The sequence below is a fragment of the Podarcis filfolensis genome (assembly GCF_964270895.1).
Source record: "Podarcis filfolensis genome assembly, chromosome: 6".
In the NCBI taxonomy this organism is placed as follows: Eukaryota; Metazoa; Chordata; class Lepidosauria; order Squamata; family Lacertidae; genus Podarcis; species Podarcis filfolensis.
This window is the reverse complement of record NC_139609.1, coordinates 1,688,316-1,711,683: the sequence shown is the minus strand read 5'-3', so window position 1 is coordinate 1,711,683 and position 23,368 is coordinate 1,688,316. Positions and strand designations below refer to the sequence as shown.

The 23,368-nt window shown below is 43.7% G+C and overlaps 1 protein-coding gene across 5 annotated transcripts in view; it reads left to right on the top strand.

Moving 5' to 3' along the window:
- Positions 1-23,368, top strand: part of RGL1 (ral guanine nucleotide dissociation stimulator like 1) — a 128,742-nt gene that overhangs the window by 76,306 nt on the left and 29,068 nt on the right. For all 5 annotated transcript variants that reach the window (XM_083621384.1, XM_083621388.1, XM_083621386.1 and 2 more), the window contains 2 exons: positions 6,558-6,766; positions 14,316-14,393. In XM_083621384.1, coding sequence (XP_083477510.1) covers positions 6,558-6,766; positions 14,316-14,393 — 287 coding nt within the window. The remainder of the gene's footprint in view (positions 1-6,557; positions 6,767-14,315; positions 14,394-23,368) is intronic.

Sequence of the window (23,368 nt, the reverse complement as noted above, 5' to 3'; positions counted from 1 at the left end):
GGACAGATCGTGAAGCTGAGGCTCCAATACTTTGGCCACCTGATGAGAAGAGAAGACTCCATGGAAAAGACCCTGATGTTGGGAAAGATGGAGGGCACAAGGAGAAGGGGACGACAGAGGACGAGATGGTTGGACAGTGTTCTCAAAGCTACAAACATGAGTCTGACCAAACTGCGGGAGACAGTGGAAGACAGAAGTGCCTGGCGTGCTCTGGTCCAGGGGGTCACGAAGAGTCGGACACGACTAAACGACTAAACAACAACAACAGCATTGAAATACAGTACTGAGGACTTTTAAAAATTTGTTGATCGTAAAAGTGGAAAAAACAGGAAACAGAGAGAAGCAAAAATTGAGAGATTCACCCATCCCTAACTTTATTCTCCCTTGGATAATAAAGCAATAGGGAGAAAACCTTTCCTCCTTCCTTGACAGTGGGTGGTCCATTTTCACCCAAAGAGACCTGCTAAGGTGCCTACATTCAATGGATCTCTCTGAGCACAGTGTAGCACAGCATAAACCCAGAAACTAAGATAAGGTTACCAGATTTTTTCCCAATGAATTTGGGGACACTTTTCAACTTCAATGGATTTTGGATGGGGGCTGATTTGTAAATCCGGGGACTGTCCCTGGGACACGGGGACGTCTGGTAACCTTACTCTAAGAGGCACTTAAAAAAAGGGGCTTTTCAGTGTCCCACTGACACCTCATGGCCATCTGGCACACTGATGGCTTCCACCTATGCTCTGCCACGAGGAAGGGCTTTTTGGTGTGGTGGTGTGTGTTTGGAAGTGGTGGTGGGTCATAACATTTAAAATGTCTTTGATTTCCCCCCCTGTTAAGCTGAGAGATGATTGTCTCTGGACGCCTTCCATAGTAAAAGTGTGGAGTGCTTTTTCCTGGGTTTCATTTTTTACGCAGAGAGAGCCACAGAAATAAAAATGTCTTTTGCAAAGGGCAGCAAAATCTCAGTGGAAAGAAGATGGCCAGGGAAAGAACGGTGGGCAGGGTCAATATTACAGTGGTGCCTCACAAGACGAATGCCTCGCAAAACGAAAAACGTGCAAGACGAAAGGGTTTTTCGGTTTTTGCGTCGCTTCGCAAGACGATTTTCCCTATGGGCTTGCTTTGCAAGACGAAAACGTCTTGCGAGTTTGTTCGCTTTTTTCCTAAAGCCGCTTGTAGAGGCGCAGTTGCGACGGACCGTGCTTCGCAAGACAAAAAACATCGCAAGATGAAAAGACTCGCGGAACGAATTAATTTCGTCTTGCGAGGCACCACTGTACAGTTAACAACTGCGGAGGCTGGGTACAAATGAGTGAAATGGAAAAGAGAAAGGACCCCAGCAGGACCCTCTGTACCAGCTGGTGAGGCGGCAGCTCTCCATTGATGGAGAAAGTTCTGTGCAGTATCTGTATTCGACAGCTATGAGAAATGCCCAGCCACCTCCCGTTCCATTTTGAACTTGTAACAAGAATGGGAGAAGAATAAACAACAATGAGGTCATTGAGCCATCCTCAGGGGGTTTATCCTTTCTATAGCATATTCACTGATGTTTTTTGTAGTCTAAATGCAAGTGATGAAGCTCCTCTTGGGAGACGAGGCTCCTAGTGTCTTGTAGACCTCATTGCTAAAAGATGTTGCCTGATAATGTTTCCCTTTGTGTAAACTTTTTACCGATAAGAAAGATGGATATATGACTCCTTTTCTAAATAGTACATTTCGAATAATCAACGCTGTTGTAACTTGATACGTTAGCAAGTGGAGACCTGCAAAAAGTTGCATACCGTATTTTTCGCTCTATAAGATGCACCAGACCACAAGACGCACCTAGTTTTTGGAGGAGGAAAACAAGAAAAAAAATATTCTGAATCTCAGAAGCCAGAACAGCAAGAGGGATCGCTGTGCAGTGAAAGCAGCAATCCGCCTTGCTGTTCTGGCTTCTGGGATAGCTGCGCAGCCTGCATTCGCTCCATAAGATGCACACACATTTCCCCTTACTTTTTAGGAGGGAAAAAGTGAGTCTTATAGAGCAAAAAATACGGTATATCACCCCCATACCTTCTGAGTAGCTATCCATCCTACCCCCCCCCACTCTTCCCCTTTTCTGTTTTCAGCTCCCCACTCCCACACAGAGGGCTGTTTTGTTCATTATCTCTGTGGAAACCACACTGCTGGGAAACTGAGTTGCACGGAGTCCCTGCCACATGCTTAGCTGCTGATATAAATGTCTGCCCACATGATAACTTTGTCAGGTCCGCTTCTCTATGCATTGGCTTGTAGGCCCACTTGGAGTCTTTCCCTCTGCTACAGTCGTACAAACACATTATCCCTTGTATACTTGCCTCTCTTGCATACTTGGATTCTCTGTAACACATACACACATGCATGCACATACACACGGAGGAGGAGGATAGGGGCCTGCAGCTGTGATACCACTGACCTCTGTTGCTGCAGTGACTTTTCTTCACGACTAGGCCAGATCATACATGCCCCAGCCCTCTTCTGGAGTGGAGGAGGCATCGACTTCTAACAGACGTATACGCTGAATTTGGCACTTCTGAACCAGTGCGACTTTGCTTATTAAGGCACTTGCATACACTTAATCATTAGTGTTTCTATGCAGTCTTTCTAGGCCCCTGGCCTTTTTAGGTACCTGGCCTAAAAAGTCATGAAACCAAATACTACCTTAAAGTGCCTGCTGGAGTAAGAAAACCTTTTCCTATGCATCAGGTTCAGCAAGGAGGCTGCCTATCTAATCAGGAGCCAGTTCTGATTTGCTTGCATCACACTGCCTCTTGTATCAAGTGCCCCCTTTTGTTCAAGCTTTTTATGCATTGCCTTTTTAAAAAGTCCCAGATAATTATATGTAAAATTATGCACAAAAATATGTAGAAGGCTTGCAACAGAGTCAAGCCCCATGTGGTAGTATATTTTTGCCGTAAAATTTTATTAGTGTTAATAATGTACCATATTTTTCACTCCATAAGACGCACTTTTTTCTTCCTAAAAAGTAAGGGGAAATGTCTGTGCGTCTTATGGAGCGAATGCGTGGTCCCTGGAGCCGAATTGCCCAGGTGCGAAAAGCAGATCATGCTTTTTTTTTTCTTTTTTTTTGGAAAGAGGGAAGTAGGTTTGGAAAGGAAGCTGCTGATCAGCAAGCGATCGGGAGGGAGATAAGAGTGCTGCGGGCGGCGGGGAGGTAAAGACAGCGAAATTGCAAGGAGAGGAGACAGGAATACTAAAACAAGCAATGAGGAGAGAAATTAGAAGAAAAGGAGGAGCAAAAAACTGCTCCAGCTAAGGAAAAGACACTAGGGCAAACAAGAGGGAAAGGAGTGTTGAAAGGAAGCAGCTGATCAGAGGGAGATAAGCAATAAAGGAGGCTGCCTGGGAGGGGGGAGGTAAAAGCCCGTGGATCTTCAGGATTTTTGCATTGGGTCACCCCAAATTCACCATCAGATCACATAGCATGTCCATGGCTACAGCCTGCATCAAAAAAATCACGCATCCACTGTTTCGTGAGGCCGCAATGGCGGAAAAACATGGTTACAAAGCACAGGTCCATGTGGATTCTCAGGATTTTTGCATTGGGCTACCCCAAACTCACCGTCAAATCACATGTCTGTGGCCACAGCATGAACCACAAAAATCATACACCCACTGTTTCATTCAGAATCTTTTTTTTCTTGTTTTCCTCTAAAAACTAGGTGCATCTTATGGTCAGGTGCGTCTTATGGAGTGAAAAATACGGTATTTTATACAGTCATATTCATTGTTGTATGTATCTGTTTATATGCTGCTGACTTTAGGAAACCTGAAATGTGCATGCATATGATATGCAAGAATCATAGTTTTAACATAACTTGCAAAAATAAAAATAAAAACCCTTCTCACTAACATAAAGGGAGACAGAAGGGATTTTTTAAAAAATGTGCAGAGAAGCTTGACCTTGAGATTTTCAGCAAACTCTGTTACTTCTGTTCTCCTGCAAGATTTTGCGTGCCTATTGGCAGGTGCTTTTGTTTGGCAGACTGGCTTCTACAGCCTTACCAAAAAAGTACTAATTGCCTTTTCCTTTTTTTTACCAATCCACCTGCCTTTAGATCCCTGTGTTAGCCAATAAAATGGGGAAAGCAACGGTTTAAAAGCTTCCATGGCTGGTACCCAAGAGCAGATTCTTACCTATTCGTAGTTCTAGATTCCTGCAGAACAATAACATCATTCCCCTGCACATTTACAATTGTTTGTGGGCCTTTGTCACCTGGTTCATTTTCTCTGTTTTAGTCAGCTTTGCACAGGCCACTTCCAAAAGCTTCTACAACACATGGTGTTCTTTGACTTCAGCAACTTTTGGATGAGGATCTAAACAGACTAACACAGTCTGAAAAACTTCAAGAAGTTAAAAGAATGAGTTTTCATGACGGCAAATAGCTTAGCAATAAAAATAGGACATGAATTGCAAGATATGGCACCTGTTCCTTGTGAGATGTGTGAACCAAGGAGTTTAATTAATAGTTATTATACAAATGGAACATCTTGAACATCATACTTCAAAATTCCAAAATGTCTTAATAAAAATACTTGGCTTGTACATTGGTATCTCAGTTTTTTGGGTGGTCTCCCATCCAAAAACTGTCCAGGTTCATACTTGCTTAGCTTTACAGTTGGGTGTTTTCAAGACTTCTCTGTTTTAGACACATGTTATATCAAGCTTTTGTTGTTTGTGTTGATTTTGGCTTCATTTTAATCAGTGCAGCCAATTCTTGCTTCTTTCCTTCCTAAGTTTAGTTTCATTTTTGGAGGATATGTGGGGGGAGCTTTCTTCCAAGCCTCCTGTTGTGAAGATAAAATAATGTGTAGTCTTTAGGCGGAACTAAACCCATAAACTACAAGGTTACTAAAAACGCAAGACCATTGCCAAGAAAAGCAACCCGTGTCTAGTTTCTCCATAATACGAGCTATGTGATGTGACGTTACAGTGTCGTGAGTGTTCAGCATCAGGGGTAGGAACTGGTGGCCTTCCAATGGTTGTTGGGCTCCAACTCTCATCAGCCTCAGCCAGCATGGCCAATCGTCAGAGATGATGGGACTTGTATTCCAGCCACATCTGAAGGGCCACATGTTTCCCACTCCTGTGCCACTTCATTGCAACACGGGAAACATATGGAATGATGATGTCATAGCACACATTTCACGACTACATATTTCAGAGGACAAGAGACATCAGGCATGGGGTTGCTATCTTCAGTAGCTATTCTGTGTTTTGATAGCGTATAGCTGTAATGGCGTGGGTCTCGCCCACAGAAGTGAGACAACTCTGGCAGTAATTATCTCAGATTTATTGCTTAAACACGTAAATCACTGCAGAGCTCAGTCCTCGGCGTCTTCTCCCAAGTTTGCTGTTGCCAAGTCTGAGCTCCACCTCTTCCTCCCCCAGCAACGAAACCCCCACTTTCTTTTCCCCGCCTCTTGCATATTCTCGTGAGTCTATGCATTTTTGGACAGGCTGTTTCTGGTGCCCCTGCTGCTGAGCCTGAACTGGAACTGACAGTTTGTTCCCCCTCTTGGACTCCCACTTCCTGCTCTTTGCTTCAGGTTACAGACTCCGCTAACCCAGAAATAGTACCTCAGGTTAAGAACTCTGCTTCAGGATGAGAACAGAAATTGCGCAGTGGCAGTGGGAGACCCCATTAGCTAAAGTGGTACCTCAGGTTAAGAACAGTTTCAGGTTAAGAACGGACCTCCAGAATGAATTATGTTCTTAACCCGAAGTACCATTGTACACAGAGATTAGGTTTCTACTGCAGCTTGGCTGTCCTTCCTCCGTTTTACACTCCAAGCTTATCTTGTCTCCTTGGCTCTCAGGGCGCTCAGCCTCTGCTAGCTGTGTCTCGGCTCTGACAATAGCCTCCCCCCCCCATTTTATCAAAATGCTCACAGTATACAGGTCATAGAATGCAACATTATACTGAATGGTTAAATCTGGGCTGACTTGAAGGGTCAGCCGTGTCAGGCACTAGAGGAGACCTGCACTCCAGCAAGATGCCTACCGCCAACTCCCAGAGCACCCATTGTGCTACTGCTTCCTCTTTTGGATATTGCTGGCTGTTCACCTGCCCTCTCCAAGCAAGCGAGAGCAACAGGTAAAGCAGAACATCAGACAGTGGCACAGGCTGGGCTGAGAGGGAGAGCAAGAAAACAGCCAGTGGTGAGAGGAGGGAGACCTGAGGGCATTTTGTCTAAGGTCTCCATAAAACTTGGAGCTGGGTTAACAGATCTTCTGGAGTTTATTAGCGTCCCCCAACCCTACTGTTTTCCCATTTATTTGCTCTTATGGGCCTCAGAGTAGCTTTCGTATGGTTCCCAGATGATCTCCCATCCAGCACCTTGAAGTACCAGACCTATTCAGTTTAATCCATAAAACTACGCCATGTACCTTCAGACCATTCCTGGGCACCCCCTATTAAAAAGTATACTGTATTTGGTTTCACTATGATTGTTCTCCTCTTGGTAGGGGTGTTTGATTAATTTCCCCTTGTTTCTTGCCTTTTGCCTAGGTTGAAGGGGACCAACTGCCCCCAGGGCATACAGTCAGCCAATATGAGACATGCAAGATCAGGACAATAAAAGCTGGCACTCTGGAGAAGCTTGTGGAGAACCTTCTAACAGCCTTTGGGGACAATGACTTCACCTACATCAGTATATTTCTGTCCACATACAGGGGCTTTGCATCTACAAAAGAAGTTCTGGAACTTCTCCTTGACCGGTAAGATTGAAAGGCTATTTTCAGTCAAAAATAGTTTTAAATCATGCCATACAAACTGTCACAAGGGATTAACCATAACAGATTTGTAGATGCATGTAATGAGGTGAAGTTTGATTTTTGAATTATTGTTAACTTGAGTGATTTTTAAGATGTATTTTGAAGTAAGGGTCTACTACCACCTACCGTTTCAGTTCAACAATTAGCACTGGGACTACTTTGTGCCTTCATGTCGCTTCATTTTTTATTCTGAAGAGAAAGTACAGGCTTTTAGCCCTCATGCTAGTAAGGGAAAATGGAAAAATGAATTTGCTTCTGGGGCGGAGTGTTAGTGTGGTGTCTTTATCCCTGACTTAGTCCTCAAATAGCTACATTTTCCCGCCTCCCTATCACTTCTGGAATGCAGGTCGCTGCTTTGAAGGAATCACTCATACCGTCCGAGGTGCTGCCAGGCTTGAGGGGCCTCCTGGAAGCAGCTCATCCAAAAGGTCCCCTCCCAACTTTGGCCCTGCTCCCACTTAACCCTGCCAGCGTCGCCTTCACCCCAGCATTTATGCATTCATGCACACATGCTCTACCTGCCTTCCTCTCTCGTGCAAGTCCTTGCTTTGTGGCTAGCCCTCTCATTCCCTCCCCCTCACTTGGAGACTTAGTCAACAGGATGGCTAACAAGGGAGTTTGCCGAATCCAAGCCTAACACTTGACTTACAGCTGCAGAGCCTTATCTGGTGCCCTCATTTGTTCTGCTGCCCCAGAGGTGGCATTGGAGCGGCTGAGATTTCTGCCACTTCTCTTTGCACTGTGGGAAGTTTTACAGTTAAAGTAAAATGACAAAGCAGCTGCTTCAGGTAGTAGGAGCAGTGTTTTCTAGCACAGTGCTGCTTGCTAGCCACTGTCAATTATTTGGGGGCCTTGGACTTATTGCCTGCTAGTCTGATGGTAATGGTGGCACTGATGACAAGATGGGAAGTGAATAGTGTACATCTGTCATTTGTCTTTTACAGAAAGAAAAGTGAAGCATGCTTAAGCAGAGAAATAAAGTTACTGGGAATAGTCACACAGTTTTCCCTTTCCAGCAAACCAAGATGTGTGTTTGTGTGTGTGCGATCTCTAACACAGAATGCCTAGCAACTCACCAAATGGAAATCCTCAGGATTCCTTGGGTGCAGTTACAACACTTAAAGTGGTGTGAAAGCAATATAATTTTGAACTGCAGTTAGGGTTTCTGTCTCCTGTTCTTTAATTTGCAGGGAGCTGCTCTGACAGTGCAAGCTGTATGCTTCTGTTCACGTTCTCCTTTGCAGGCAGGCACACTTCGGTCACACAGTCAAAGAGGACAATTAAACTTGCCTCTTCGTACAGCCTGCTTTGCCAGCTTCACAAAATCCATGTGATTTCCTGTGGTTTGTGCTGTAAATCCAGAGTTGAAAGTGAACAAGATTTTAAAAACAAAACACCAGGAACCAATCCCTTACAGATTCTGTACAAGGGGCCACTGTTAAGGATGAATTTTCATTGCAAGCCATGGCTTTCAATTTCCTTTTGAGGGACATCTTGCATTGCAAGGCAAGGGGATGTTTTGTATGCTGTTCTCCTGAGCAAGGCTGAACTTCCTGTGCGGGGGTCTGCTTTAGTCATGGTTGGCTGGCGGAGGCACAGAATTGGGGGTGGCTGAGGGAGGCTTGTAGTGCAGCTGTTCATTGTTGTTCCTACTTTGTAGTTTAACAAAGAACATCAGTTTGCAGACTGCCAATCGAGCACTTTCATAAAACACAAGGCTATATATAGTATGTGCACTCCCTTCAAACAGGGGTTTGACTGTCGGTGGAAAGATGAAAAGAGAAGTACTTTTACGGTGACTGGACCTAAGCAACCATCCAACAATTGTGGGCTTGATAGCTTTGGGTCCAAATTCAAAGTTGTAACATGTTGGGGTTTTCTTTATAATTAACAAAATGCAAGGAGGTTGTATGTTTCGAGTGGGGTTGCAGATACATGGCTTCTGTTAGCAGAACTAAAGATTAATTCATGACCCCAGTTGAGGAGGGTCACCAGCTTGCCCTTGGCGGTAGGTTTATGGGGAGGTCTTTCTGGGACCTGCTGTTTTGTTTTGTTTCCTCCATTTTTATTTATTTTATTTTTTTTAATAAATTTTTTATTGGTTTTTCCACACATAATACAAAACAATACAACACAATACATAGACATACAAACATATAAACACGTATACTTTCTTAACCTTTCTTTTCTTGAACCTTCTTTCAGCGACTTCCCCATACCTCCCCTTTCTGCATCCCTGTTATCAATCTTTTCAGCACCCCCTAATTTCAATATAACACTTTCTTTAGATCTTATTTCTCATATCTGTTTCCTCCATTTTTAAAGCAGCATAACAGTATGCTACAAACCCAGAAAAAACCTTTTTTAAAAAAATGAAATAGTGAAAAAGCAAAATAATGTCTCAACACATACCAAATCATAATTATTAAATCAACATTTTAAATAGAATTGAATCATTCTACAAAGTCAGTAATGGCTCTATTTAAAATATATTTAATCTTTTATAGCAAGAGGCTGGGTGAGTTTGTTGGTTGTTGTTAATATTAGAATATTTCTTAATCTTCACAGCCTTCCCTTAGACATCCGGTAGAGCAGGAGACTCTTAATCCCAGGCTTGTGGGTTTGAGCCCCACACTGGATGAAATCTTCCTGATTTGCAAGGGGTTGGACTAGATGACCCTCATGGTCCCTCCCAGCTCCACAATTCTTTGATTCTATGATCCCACTAATAAACAATAATGACCCCACTTTGGTTTCTAGGTGTAATGATAAAATCTGTGTCCCTTTAAATAATAATTCCTTCTGTGAATTTAAAATTAAATCTCTCTGGAATCTTAAACGCACTTACTTGGGAATAAGTTTTATTGAACTCAGTGGGACTTTCTTCTGCATAAATGTGTATAGGTTTGCACAGTAAGTTATTTTATAGCACTTAACAAATATCCCTGAACCATATGAAGTAGAAAATCCCTTAATTTATATTCTCTTCAGTCATAATTTGAACCAGCTCCATAAAATGCCCTTAATAGCTCTGGGGTTAAATGCTACCACAATGGGTTTTAAAGAAAAAAAAGTCCCACTTTTTATATTTATATGCAGCTTTTTCTTCTAAAAATGATGCACTGCACAAAAGTGGAAACCAATAATATTCATCTGTCACGTATTAAGTGGTTCAGGGATACTAAAACAAAATATCTGTTTTACGAAGTTTCTCTGTGAGACTCTTGGCAGAGAAGAGACTGTGAGCAGGTTCAGTTAGTGAGCCCCACAGCAGAAGCCTGCACAAGGACTTTCACTGTTGCAACACCCCTCTCCCCCCTCTGCACCCTCTCCCCACGCCCCTGAAATTGGCTGGTGGGGCCAGGAGAACCCATGGAACAAAAGAGCGCAAGGCAGGAGAAGAGGGTGGATCATTCCATTTAATGGGGCTCCTTAGGGCCCTAAGTAATGTTAATCAAACTGTGATAAATGGCCAGCGGTAAGAATCATATGACTTCCAAAGCATTCTGCCATATAAATGCAGTCGGAAAAGAGGCCCTTCCCACAGGCTTTATGGGCAGACAGGCAAAAAAGAGTAAAAAAAATGGTGAGAGTCACCATAGGAAATGAAATGAAGAGAAATTAACTAATGGGTAAAAGCTAATGATAACATGTTTCTTCAAATTCAGGCTAAAAACCAAAAACTGATGGGGACAAGTTCTAATCTCAGGAAGCAAGGCATTCCAGAGATAAGGTTAAAACAAGGGAGGAGGGTCAGAAACAAGATGAGATTTTGGGTTTGACAAGAAGTCAAGTACCTTTAGAGAGGGAAGTATAAAGAGAGCAAAAAGATAAGGAGCCAGAACTTGCAGACATTTCTAAGTTAAAAGAAGTTTATTAAACCCTATTGGGAAATCAAATTAGTGTAGAGCAGTAAGGAGAGGGAAAGCATGGGGTTAATAGGAAGAGGAGGAGGAGAAGCAAGGGACTTTCAGAAGTTTAAAATTGAGGAGAAATCAGGTTGACGGTAAGGATAGGAAAGACCATCCTATCCTAACAGTGAACAATCTTTCAAGTTCTCCAGAATTCTTCATCAAGCAAGATGATTTAGTGGGGAAAGGAGGCGGAGGCTGGGAGTGCTGTAGTCACTCCCCAAGCCTGAAGCTCTTGAGCTAAAATGCAGGGCTTTTTTGTAGGCATAATTTGTTTCGTTTCTCAAGATGCAAGACAGATTGTCAGATGTTTTCAGGACAGGACGCATTTTTAAAATTAAAGTCTAGTAGCTATTCAGTTCTGCCTCCAGCCTTAAGGTCTTTGGGGAGCCAGAGGGCACAAGTAAAGGGGTGTGTGGCAGTCTTTGTATTAGCAAAGCTGGATATTAATTTTTAAGTGGTGTGCCAGGTAAAAGTCAGCTGGAACAAAAACTGGGTACCATTATCTAGTGTTTGGAGGACACTGAATGCTGAAATGGTGAAATTTCTGCCAGATAAAAGAGTAACGGAGAACTGAAAAGCTTGCTCCCTGTTGTGCAATATTTTTGTTAGTCTTACTAATGGAATTTCCCTATTGTGGAACTTGTTTTTTTAATGAGTCAGCACAGCTACCTGTGCTTTTCATAACAGGGAAATGTGCTAGCAGTGTTTCTGTTTTTCTATTGGCTCTTGGTGGATGGAGAGGGAAAGTGGGAAGGAAGGCTGGATCTGAAGCTTGCCCCAGAATCCATTTACCTGCTTAAACTCTTGTTAAAGTTGAATTTCTAAAACTCCAATCCTCTACTCACAGTATGAGGAAACAAGTCCCCAAGGAGCTTTACTTCTGGTTAGTCTTGTATAAGATTGCATTCTAAGTAATTTTAACCATATCAGACATACTTAATTTTTTGCTATCCCACATTGAGTTATAAAGGCCCATCTGCACACCTGGAAGTTCTTTAACTATAGAATTTTGTACTACAGTCCTGCTTTGTTCCTCTTGATACAGTTCCTAATCTGAAAATCAAAATTGCCTCAGTCATGAGACTTTAATTGGTAGAACAGGCTTTAGGGAGCAACTTGTTAGCATTTCTCTTTCTATTATACACAAATGGGGCATAAAAGCAGGAATTGCTATCCTTGCAATGCAGTTGATGCAGCTTCAAATGATGATTTGGTCATCCGCCTTACCTGTCCTCCTGGTACTTCAGGTGGGCTATCAAGTTTTTAAAATATGTTTCCTGAAAGTGCCACTTATATGTTCATGCAGTTCTAAAGTAAAGGTAAAGGAACCCCTGACCATTAGGTCCAGTAGTGGCCGACTCTGGGGTTGCGACGCTCATCTTGCTTTATTGGCCGAAGGAGCCGGCATACAGCTTCTGGGTCACGTGGCCAGCATGACTAAGCCGCCTCTGGCGAACCAGAGCAGCGCATGGAAATGCCGTTTACCTTTCCGCCGAAGCGGTACCTATTTATCTACTTGCACTTTGATTTACTTTTGAACTGCTAGGTTGGCAATCTTTGCGGAGCTCTGGCCAATGGTTGCCATTGGTTTGATTTGAATTAATTTTATAATGAATGATTTTAGAGTGTTGTGTTGTGTTGTACTGTTTTATTGTTGTTAGCCACCCTGAGCCCAGCTTCGACTATTATTATTATTGTTGTTGTTGGCAGGAGCAGGGACCGAGCAACGGGAGCTCACCCCGTTGCAGGGATTCGAACCGCCGACCTTCTGATCGGCAAGTCCTAGGCTCTGTGGTTTAACCCACAGCGCCACCCGTGTCCTGCAGTTCTAAAACTCACTCTTTAAAACAAAGTGGCCAAATTGCCTGATGAAAGGAGGAAGAAGTAGATTCATTATGTCACAGGTGCCAGCCAGTCAAAGTTGTGCACAGACGGAATCTGATGCAAACTGGAAACTGATATCACCCTAATTTGAACTTGGAGAAAATTTGTCTTTATTGCAGTGTGCTTCATGGGTGTAGCCAAAGGGAGGCAGGGAGGGGCAGCTGCCCCCCCCATCAAGTAAAACAGAAGGAATACTTAACTGACCAATCACAACAGTTCTGCCCCCACTAACAAAAGTCCTGCCCCCCCCAACAAAAGTCCTGGCCGCACCCATGGTGTGCATCTATAGTTGCCTTACTTCTCAATAGTGTTTCATTTGCTCTCAACCTAAAATAATTCTATTTCATTTCATTCTAGCCCATGTTTTCTCTTACATATCCCTCTGCAAATTTAGGGGTTCTTCATGACATTACGTAGCAGCCTTGGTATGCCACTGACTGTGCACTAGACAAAGAACCCTTGGCAGCTAATCCCCACAGTCTGAAGCAACCCTTAATAAAGAAAATGTTCTGGTTTGTCAGTATGGAAGATTCTTTACCATGTAGTAGTTTTGAGAACAAGTTATTCTCTAATTGCATGCTGCATTCTTTGATTCATATACAAATGTGGGAAGATGTGTGTGAGTGGGGAGGGGGGACCCGGTAGCTCAGTGGGCCCAGGCAAGGCATGCTGTTTCCCTCCTTTTAATCTCCTCAGTGTGACATGGGAAGCTCAGGTCCTGCTGCCAGCAGAGAGTGCCTCAATACGTTAAGTTCATAGCACACAGTCTTCTCACAGCGGGAGGCACCAGATCACACTAAACAGACATTAAGTGTGTCCAACGCAGTGGTCATGTGCTTGTTCTGCAATTCCACAGATAACACCATAAAAATTTAGTACTGATTCATACCCAATGCACTTTACAACAGAAGAAAGTGATGCTGCAGAAAAGGGATAAAAAAATGTTCAGAGTTGACCATTGGTCATGCGGGCTGGGGTTTATGGGAGTTGGAGTCTGACAACATTTGGAGAGCCACAGGGTCCCCATCTCAGATATATTGCATATAAACTGTAGTGAAAGTATGAACATGCAAAAATACTAATGTTAATTCAAATTCTGCATTGGTTAGGAAAGTTAGTACCAAGCTCTTCATTCCTTATGTATATAATTGATTTGCTACATTAGCTTTTAGAAGTTTGCCTGCTGTTTGTAGAAGACTTTTAAGCACTTATTTTATGCATTGATACTTCCCTGGAGCCCTTGGAACAGTCAGAAATAATATATAAATGAATAATACAGTCCTATAAAAGGAGCCCTAGAAAGCATGGATGTTTTCATATTCCTGATGGAGAGTTTGTGTAATCAGGTCTTTTAAACAAAATATTTATGTAAAAAAGAGTTCACATTTAGAACTGCTGAACTATCTACCTGGCTTAGTAACCCTCATGAGATACTGATGGCCAAAAAGCAGCTGGTGGGGGACAAGAGAACGAGGAAAGGCTGCATTTCACTTATTTACTGCCTTTCAGCTCCTTAGCTGGTCCTGTGGCAGCAGCCTTCCAGTGGTGTTAAACTTCCTGTTATTTGCTAGTTAGGGACCAGGGGAGTTTTTAATCAGCTCTTAATATCGGATTCCTTAAACATGGCTCTCCCCTCCACCCACCCTTTTATTTTTAACCGCTGCCTACAGTTTATATCTTCCTGTTGCATTTAGATATGGAAACCTGGAGATCTCAAACTGTGAAGAAGATGGGAGCCAGAACTCTGCCGAGACCAAAACACTACTCAGGAAGTAAGTGTCGCATTTCTCTGAACAGCAAAAATCACAGCCAGGATGGAATACTGAGAAAAGGATGTGGTCAGCTAGTCCTTGGTAAACTTTACATCAATCGGCTTATTGCGTGCTCAGCTGCAGAGCCTCCACCACCCTGGGGCAATGGCTCTGCGTGCAAACTTTAGGTGGCCTAACAGGGATTTTGTGCAGAGTAGCTGTTTTTTAAGGAGAGTAAGGACATGAGAAGCTGTCTAAGGGCATCCAGCTTGGCTTGGGGCAGGCGGGATGTTTGTTGCCTGGTGTCCAACTCAATGCCCAGGTGAGACAGGGAAGTGGCAGGGCCTTCTGTTTTTTCCGCTGCTAACGGAATGCCAAAGTCAGCAGCCGTCTGTTGGAATAAATACAAGACATCCTGACAGGAATCGGAACCTGTTGGGCCAATAATCATCTAAATAATGTGTGATATGCCCGGAACAGGACTTAAGCTTAGTGGCCCATTCTACAAATGTACTGAAGGTTTCAAAGGCTGTGCATGTGATAGAGCACCCCATAGGCATTGCCTTATCCAAGTACCATTGATCCTGGAATTTGAAGCCTAGCAGGTGAAAGCCATTAGGATGAACAGGAAGCAGGCGAAAGGCCAACTCCATGTTGCACTTTGCGAGCAACGCCCCACATCCACACTCCTTGATCAGCTTCATCACATGATCAAAGGAAGCATAACACACAGTACACAATTCCTGAGGGATGACGTCATGTACTGAGCCCCATTTTGGATGGGACAGATTGTTAATCATGTGGAACTCACTGGGCGTCTTCTTGGGAGCAATGGCCAAAGGTGATACATTGAGGTTATCGAATGGAGCATGAGAGAACGGGCCCACTATTCTGCCTAATTTTTCACCCTTTAGAATCTTACACCATGCCACCTCCGGCATTTCCCTGACCGATTTTTGAATAGATGAGTTAGTGCAGGGGTGTCTAACTCAAATTCATCGGGGGCCGCATCAGCAGTTTGGTCACCCTCAAAGGGCCGGTTGTATCTGTAGGACTATGTGTCCACTCTTTATTATCATAAATTATTGTCACTGCATTCAGTTACATCACAGGATGGCATGCGCTCAATATAAAAACAAGTGGAGGTTTCCTGAATGCATGTAAAGTGGAGCTTTCCTGTGTAGAACGGCCGGCGCCGCTAGAGGGCAGATGTTCTCTGGCTTGTAGGCTGCCGCGCATGCGCTGAAGAGGCGGCTTTCTTGTGTCAAAAAAAAAAAAAGCGAGAATAAAAGGTGAAGGCTGGCGGCCGGCGGCGGCTACACGGGCCACATGACGAGGTCTGGCGGGCCGGATTCGGCCGGCGGGCCTTGTGTTTGACACCCGTTAGTGGGAGGAGGACACCTGCAGCTGGCATACGGAAGCCCTTGCTAAAACCTTTTACCAGTTATTCTACGGCTGCTTTTACAAGTGAAGAAAGGGGAGCATGGCAGGTAGGGAGACAGATGCAGCAAGAGAGGCGCCACGTCGGTCCACAACCACCGCTCACCGAGGAGGTACAATAAGCAGCCATTACATAAAGGAAGGCCGCAACTTTGTTGCAACTGTGCAAAGGAGTAAACACCAGAAGCGCTGATTGCCACAAAGGAAGCCAAATGCAGGGACCAATGCGTGAAGAGGTTTATGAAAAGCAAGATAGCATTACTGATCCTACTAAAGGTTAAGAGCACAAGCTTATGCATGTCTGCTCAGACCTATGTCTTATTGAGACCCTTATAATTCTCTTGGGAGTTCCACTTCATCTAATGGTACATGAAAATACGGGTGCTTCCAGATGGGAGTTTATTATGGAATTGGTGATGCTTATGCCCGCAGGTCTTTGTTTTTGTTTTTGTTTTGTTTTGCAGTATCTAAACAAGGCTGTGATCATCAAAATGCCAACACAAATGACTTCCTCTTTAAACATTTCATCCAGATTTCCCCTTACCAAGGAAAATCCAATAGGTACATAGGAACATAGCAATACAGAGTCAGGTAACTGGTCCTTCTGACTCAGGACACCCGTGCTTCTCAGACTGTCTGCTGTGAGGACAAGCAGTTTATTTTCTCTAGTGGGCCCTGGACTGGATTTGGTCACGGAAGTGTCCCACCCAACCTGGGCTGTAGTGGAGTCAGGGACCAGCACTGGGCTGTGGACCAGCACTCTGAGCAGTCCTGACCGGCAGTGGCTCCGGATTCAGACAGGTACTGAACTTGGGGCCTCCTGCATTCAAAGCAGACACTCTCACCACTGAGCTACTGTCCTGTATAACCAATTATACATCTGTAGTCACTGCTGATACAGAAGCATGTTGGCACATTTTGCAGGATTGGTGGTATGTCATGCGTCTGGTGGCTGTCCTCTATTGCCACACTTGTTTGTGCCTTACAATCTAACCATTTTGTTTCTGGCAACTGCCAATATTGGAATCCTATTTCTATTTATTGTTGCATGTTCGGGTTGGGGGAGAGACTCTGGATCTCCATGCTGGAAATGTGGGGGGTTACGTGTGTAACTACATGTGTGATTGTGGTGCCTCATTTGTTTTGGGGAGGCTTGGTCCTGGGTGCCAGTGCAGCAGAGTCATTCTTTGGCTGTTTGGCATGTTCTGCTTGGCTCACAGGGTTCTGCTGCTTGGAAGCCTGGACCAGACTGGGTTTCCCGTTGTCAATCCAAAGGTGGAAGGACTGGCTGCAACCATGACTCTTGCCATCAATCTGCTTTGCAAGCAAAAAATAAAAAAATTGTTTGCCGATTTGCACCAGCAAGTGAGCACTACTGTTTTGAGCCCATGTTTTCACCTTCAGATAGCCATGCTAAATGTTGAGACTATGCTATGTTTAATACTACCGTCCCCAAGGGCTGCATTTGCATATCATGATAAACTGTCTTATCATGACTGGAGTGAGCCTACTCTTCTTAAACTCATGTGCTCTCCTCTCCCCTCTCCTGCTCAACAGCCACAAGGAAGGAATTCGGAAGCTTTTCCTCTTGCTTTCTGTTAACCCTGGTTTTTCATATTGTTCAAACCCAACTAACTGCAGTTAGTCTTAGCTACTGTTTGCTTGAAACAAGGCAACTTAAAACCAAGGCTTGTTTAAATAACCACAGTTAAAATTAACCACAGTTTAAAGTTTAGTCATAATTCTAGAATGTGGTTATTTTATTTATTCATTAAATGTGTATACCGCCCTTCATTCCAACATCACAGGGCAGTTCACAACAAAAAACAAAATGAGACCACAAAATACACTAAACTCTAAAACTTAAAATCCTGGCAGTAAGAATAAAACTAGGGGTGGGAGTGTCTATTTCAGGATCTGAAGAGGCTTATAGTCTGTCTTTCTCACCTTTCCAGAAAGAATAGTATGGCTTCAGGAAAATGGATTAACCTTTCAGGCCTTGAGAAATGTACCATCTTGGCATATGTGTTTTCCTGTGTAGATCTGACTAGCTCTGTTCTTCTCCCTCTGTCCTTTTGTTATGAAGTACTTTGTATCACATGAGACAATTTAAACCTTGTCAGATATGCCTGGGAGACTTTAGCTTAATATTGCTGATAGCCAAAAGGGGCCTGGGCATGACTCCAGACTGAGCCGCTGATTCCTGTCTGACTCTGGGCAAGTCTCTTGACCTTCGTATGTTTTGGTCAGTCCAGCTATAATATTGAACTAAATTGCTGCAGGTGGGTCCCCCCCTTTCTCAGACACAATGGATATGTTTTGCTAGATTTCATGGGAAAATTAGTTGCTGCAGATATGAAACTTGGTGATATGGACTTGCTGCAGAGTGCAATACAAGATACGAAATGGTTTTCGGCCCTGAGTATACGTAAATGAGTATGTGTAGATTGTAGACTCCTCAGAGCAGAAGCTTTTCCTTTTAAAATTCTGGCACGCTCCAAAGCGCATTGATGGTGCTGTGTAGATAAAGCAAAGATAAAGAATCATATTTGCATGTTGCAAAAAGGCAGCACCGGGGGCCTGGCTCTTGGGTGCATTTATCATATTGCAGAATATTAGAACCTGCAATAGCAATGGCTTTAATGCAACCTTGGGACTCTTTTAATGAAATCCCGTATTTTTCGCCCCATAGGGTGCACCGGCCCATAGGGCACACCTAGTTTTTTCCGGGGGGGGGGGGGGAATAAAGAAAAAAATTTCCCCGACCCTAGCCCCCAGAACAGGCTGCTATCCGCAAGCCTAGGGAGCCCGGCGGGAAGTCGCGCCGGTCTCCCCAGGTTTGCGGATATCTGCCCGAAGCCCAGGGCGCGCCCCAGGCTTCAGGATGCAGGGAGCTCTCCGCAAGCCTTGGGAGAGCTGCGCGACTTCGCGCCGGGCTCCCACGGCTTGCGGATATCATCCTGAAGCCTGGAGAGCGAGAGGGGTCCGTGCGCACCGACCCCTCTCGCTCTCCAGGCTTCAGCGAAAGCCTGCATTCACCCCATAGGACGCACACACATTTCCCCTTCATTTTTGGAGGGGAAAAAGTGCGTCCTATGGGGTGAAAAATACGGTACTATTAGATTAGGGTGGCCATGTGTCCTGCTTTAGAGAAGAGCTCTCTGTTTGATGGGCTGCAAAAAGGCAGTCCTTTATGGGAAGGGTGATCTGAAGAAAAAGACTTAAGAAGGGGGAGCAGAGCAGGAGCCTCAAATGTGCTCATCAGTCGCTAGCTGCTGGGCCAGAAGGAGGGCAGAAAGGGGGTGGTGGAATTCGCTGCATGTAGACCAAGCATCAAACTGGCCTAAACTCTGCTTTGTCTGCTCTGTTTGCAGCGACTTTCTGCAGATATCCCCAATAACATGTTTTGTATGTTTTGTTCTTAGAATTTTATTTTTGAATTTGTTTGAATATTATTTGATGAGCAACTGTCAGCATCAACATTTGATCTCAGCTTCCTACAAATTGGGTACTTCTGATTCATTAACTTCTATCTCATTGATACACTGTAGAGGTGATTGTGTTTGTCATTGACCACCATTAACATTCATTGTTTTATTGTTAACAGTTGTCTCACTTTTTTGGCCCCTGATCAGAAAGTTCCCTCATTTTCATACATCCTGATGTGCATCTATATTCATTAACCAAAAATATAATTATTAACAAAAAGTTGGCTTTACTTGTTTTTTGTGAGTGGTAAATTGTGTGTCTGATGCATATATACTGTATTTCTAATAACATACCGGTAATTACATTATTTCCTAAAACATAATAGATGGTTAATTTTCCTATCATCCTGTTTATGCTGCTTATTTTTTATTATTAATCCATGCAAAAATACAAATTGTGTTTTTTGTTCCTTTTTTCTTGGCAAAGTGTTTGAGTTTGTGTGGGACTCTAAAGCACGCCCTGCAGGCTATGCCTTGAGCAATCTGAACTGGAGGGGGGTGAGGTGGGCTACCCCATTGGCTTGGCAATATGCTAACTAGCTGACAAGGCAAAAATGACAGAGAGCAGTAACTGAGGGTGAGGGCAGCGGTCCATAGCATCCTCCTGCTCACTGCTGCTTGGGTGTAGCAAGGGGTTTTGTTTGGGGGGGGTGTCAGCTGAACTTTTTTTAGGGGATCCATCAAAGTGGCTGAGCTTTTTTAGGAGATTCCCACCCCCAAGTTGTTGAGCATTTTGGGGGATATCAAAAAGAGGACATTACAGGGGCAGGCTTTGGTTGGGGGTGTCAGGCTTCTTCTTCTGGGGGGGGGGGTACCGCTCTTGGCTAGGCACATGTGCTGGAGCAGTCAATAACTCTGGAGCAAGAAGCATACTTCAGTAGGCAATTACCGGCTCACTGACAATAGCATTATTTTTGTAACACTAAAAGACCAGATCAGGAAGAGTTAAAAATAACAGGGTGTGAACTGAAGTGAAATGGCATTGAGACTGTAGAATCTTAATCCAAACTGGTACCAAGAACTGGATCACATATCTAGTAACAGTCTCTACACAGATTAGATGTATTTCATTCTATTTAGTAATCATTTCTACTGTAGCACCTAGACACATACATTCACATATGCAAACTTAATGTAAACTCTGTCCTGTTTCTGGGAATGTATTCTCTCTTGGCATTGTGTAAGTGGCAATACTAACTGCAGTTGTTTTTTAAAATGATGTTGATGATGATGCACTTTTCAGCTCGTGGATTCTTTGTGGGCAGGATCTTTTTTGCCCTTTGTCTCCTCTTGGGTTTATTATTCATCCAGTAAAGCACGGTGTCCTGTTTCAGTGTTACATAAATAATTGCACCAAAGGAATGGACTTAAGAGAAGCAGCCACTGAATGAATGTGAGATGAGTGAAAGCATATTGGCTGAAGGCCTCCAGAGCCTGGGAAACCTGCAGTGGGATATGTTTAAAGTTTTGTTTGTGCTGTTGAATGCAATCAACTTTCATTCTTGCAAAGGGTAAAATAACAAAAGAAACCAATGTGGCTGAAATGAGGAGACAAAGGGCCAAATGGTGGCAATTAAGAGAATGAGAAAATGGGGAAGGTTATAAAAACAAGCCAGATTATTTGCACAATGGGGAAAGAAGGAAAAGTGAGTAATGGCAACAGTGGTTGAGGCATGGTCAATTTAAAAGCAAATATCATTAAAATGTAGAGGCCTGGCACAGCATTCAGCAGTGCACCCTGGGGACCTAAGTGTACTGTCAGTTGCAATTATGGGGAAACCAGATATTCCATGGATCTTTAGTTTTCATGCATGCCCACATAAAAACCAAGGACCACCATTCTAGAGGAGACCACATACTTTGTGTGTATATGTTACAGATTGAATCCAGAGGTTCTCCCAGCAATGCAGGTGTGGGATTTGGTACTGCAGCAGCAGGCTCCATAGGGCGCAACTTCTTAGATAGGAACGTGTCTTGGAAGATGACAAAACTACAATCTGTAATAGGGTGTGAATATGTTTAAAATGTTCATAGCCATTTAGAGTAGCTGATGGCCACCTGGCGGTATGTGGGCTGAGTCTTGCCCCAGTACTGGCTGCATTTCAGCCTCCCTACCCTTCCGTATCTGTGCAAGGGAGGAAACTCCCATCTCTCTGGGTGGGCATGCACGATGGAATAACCACCCTCCTCAGTGTTTGAGGGACAAAAACTGAAGCAGAGGTTGTGGTAGTTCATTGGCAAGGACATATCTTTCTGCAGGGTACAAAGTGCCAAAGTATATGACTTCCCAAGTTGATCTTATTGTCCGGTCTCGCCTCAAAAAATGAGGCTGCCATAGGCTGGTCTCATTAAAGCACCAAATATCAAACAAAATAAGAGCTAAAGCTAGTTGAGCTTCAAGCTTTTGGAAGCTGGCCTCTTCTTCCTCCCCCTTCCCCCTTCCCCAGCCTTGTTTGTTATTCTCTGTAGAGGGCATTATCAAGAGCTTACTAAAGGGTGGAAGTATTTGTGAAGTACAAAACTCTCAGCCTGCATCTGCAAGCTATCACCCTCAAAAGCACAGCCAAGAATCAATAGTGTGTTGTGGCCAAGACAATTACTATAAGCTAAACTTTAAACAAATGCATGGTTCATAAAAGTGAGGTTTATTAAAAACTTTGCAGAGAGCCATCTCTCATTGTAAAGAATGGAGTCAATTATGGCAGTGTTTTTTTGTCTGAGAATAAGCCTCCTAGCTGTATCTGTGTCTTTGACTTGACAAGAACAGGGAGTTTCTTCACAGGGACCATTCAAGCTGCTGCAAGGTTTGGGTGCTTGTCCAAACTTTTTCCAGAAAGTGTTCTTTCCTAATACACTGATTAAATAGTCGGGGGGCCACTAGGGGGCGCATTGGAAGATGGCCGACAATACCATCTCTCCGACCCACACGGGGTAATTAAGAGGCTGTAATGGGAGTAGGCAGCCTCCCTTGTTGCTCCAAGGAAATGGGGAACACTGCCCTTGCCTGCTGTGCCCATAAATCACCCCCTAATTCGAAAGAAGGGGGTGAGGGCCCTAGGCAGAATGCCCCCGTGTGGACCTCGGCTCTCCTGGACGCTGTCTCTGATCGCGCACTAGTTGCAGCAATTTGAAATAATTAATTACAAAAGAAGCAAATGCACATATTTCAAGTGAAGAAGGGGAGTGAAGTCTGCTAATTTAAGTGACCTCTGCGAAAGAAGACGACGGGTTGGAGAAACAGGAATATTTTACAATGAAGATACACCAAAGGCTGGGTATGTTGACAACGGGGCTGAATGGGGGGGGGGGGGAACCTTTTTTACTTTCCTTCTATGTGATTTACAAGAACCCCTCGTCATTAGAATCATCAGTTGAACTGACCCAAGCAGGATGATTAAGGTCTGTGTGGAGATAAACTTTAACCAAAAGTATGCTTTATGGAGATCGAGAACCAATAAGAGCTTTTGGAATGGCGTAGCAATTAATTCGGAGTCGCCATCTTGCCAAAGGATGTATAGCCGGGAGGAAGAACGGACTTGTTTTCAGACTGCATTCCTAGTGAATCTCCTCAGAGGTTTTGAGAAAGGAGGCAGTTTGGTGAAGATTAATGACGCTAAGACTGTTTTGATGTATGGAAGTGATGTTATATGGAAAACGTCTGGATATGGCTACTGGATTAAAAAAAAAAATCCACGCAGGATTACAAACTGTTCTAACCAGCTTGCGGAGACTATCAGAGGTCACAAAGTGAAAGGAAAAATATATGAAAATAACAACAAGAGATGTGGAAAAATAATAAGAAAGGACTGGATAGTACTGTGAACATCATAAGGTTAGATTTGTGGACATTAAAACAGCAGTAAGAAGCAAGAAGTTGATTGGATCCCCTTCGGAACTTGAAATATGGGTACCCCCAACAAAAATTTAAAATTCGGCTGTGTAATTTGGAATTTATGTAATTTGGTTTGATTTGATGTGATTGGTCAGTTAATAAAAAATTATTCATAAAAAAATTAAATAGTCAGCTGATAGGAGGTCAGTGTGCTACAAGCACTATCCGCATAGCTT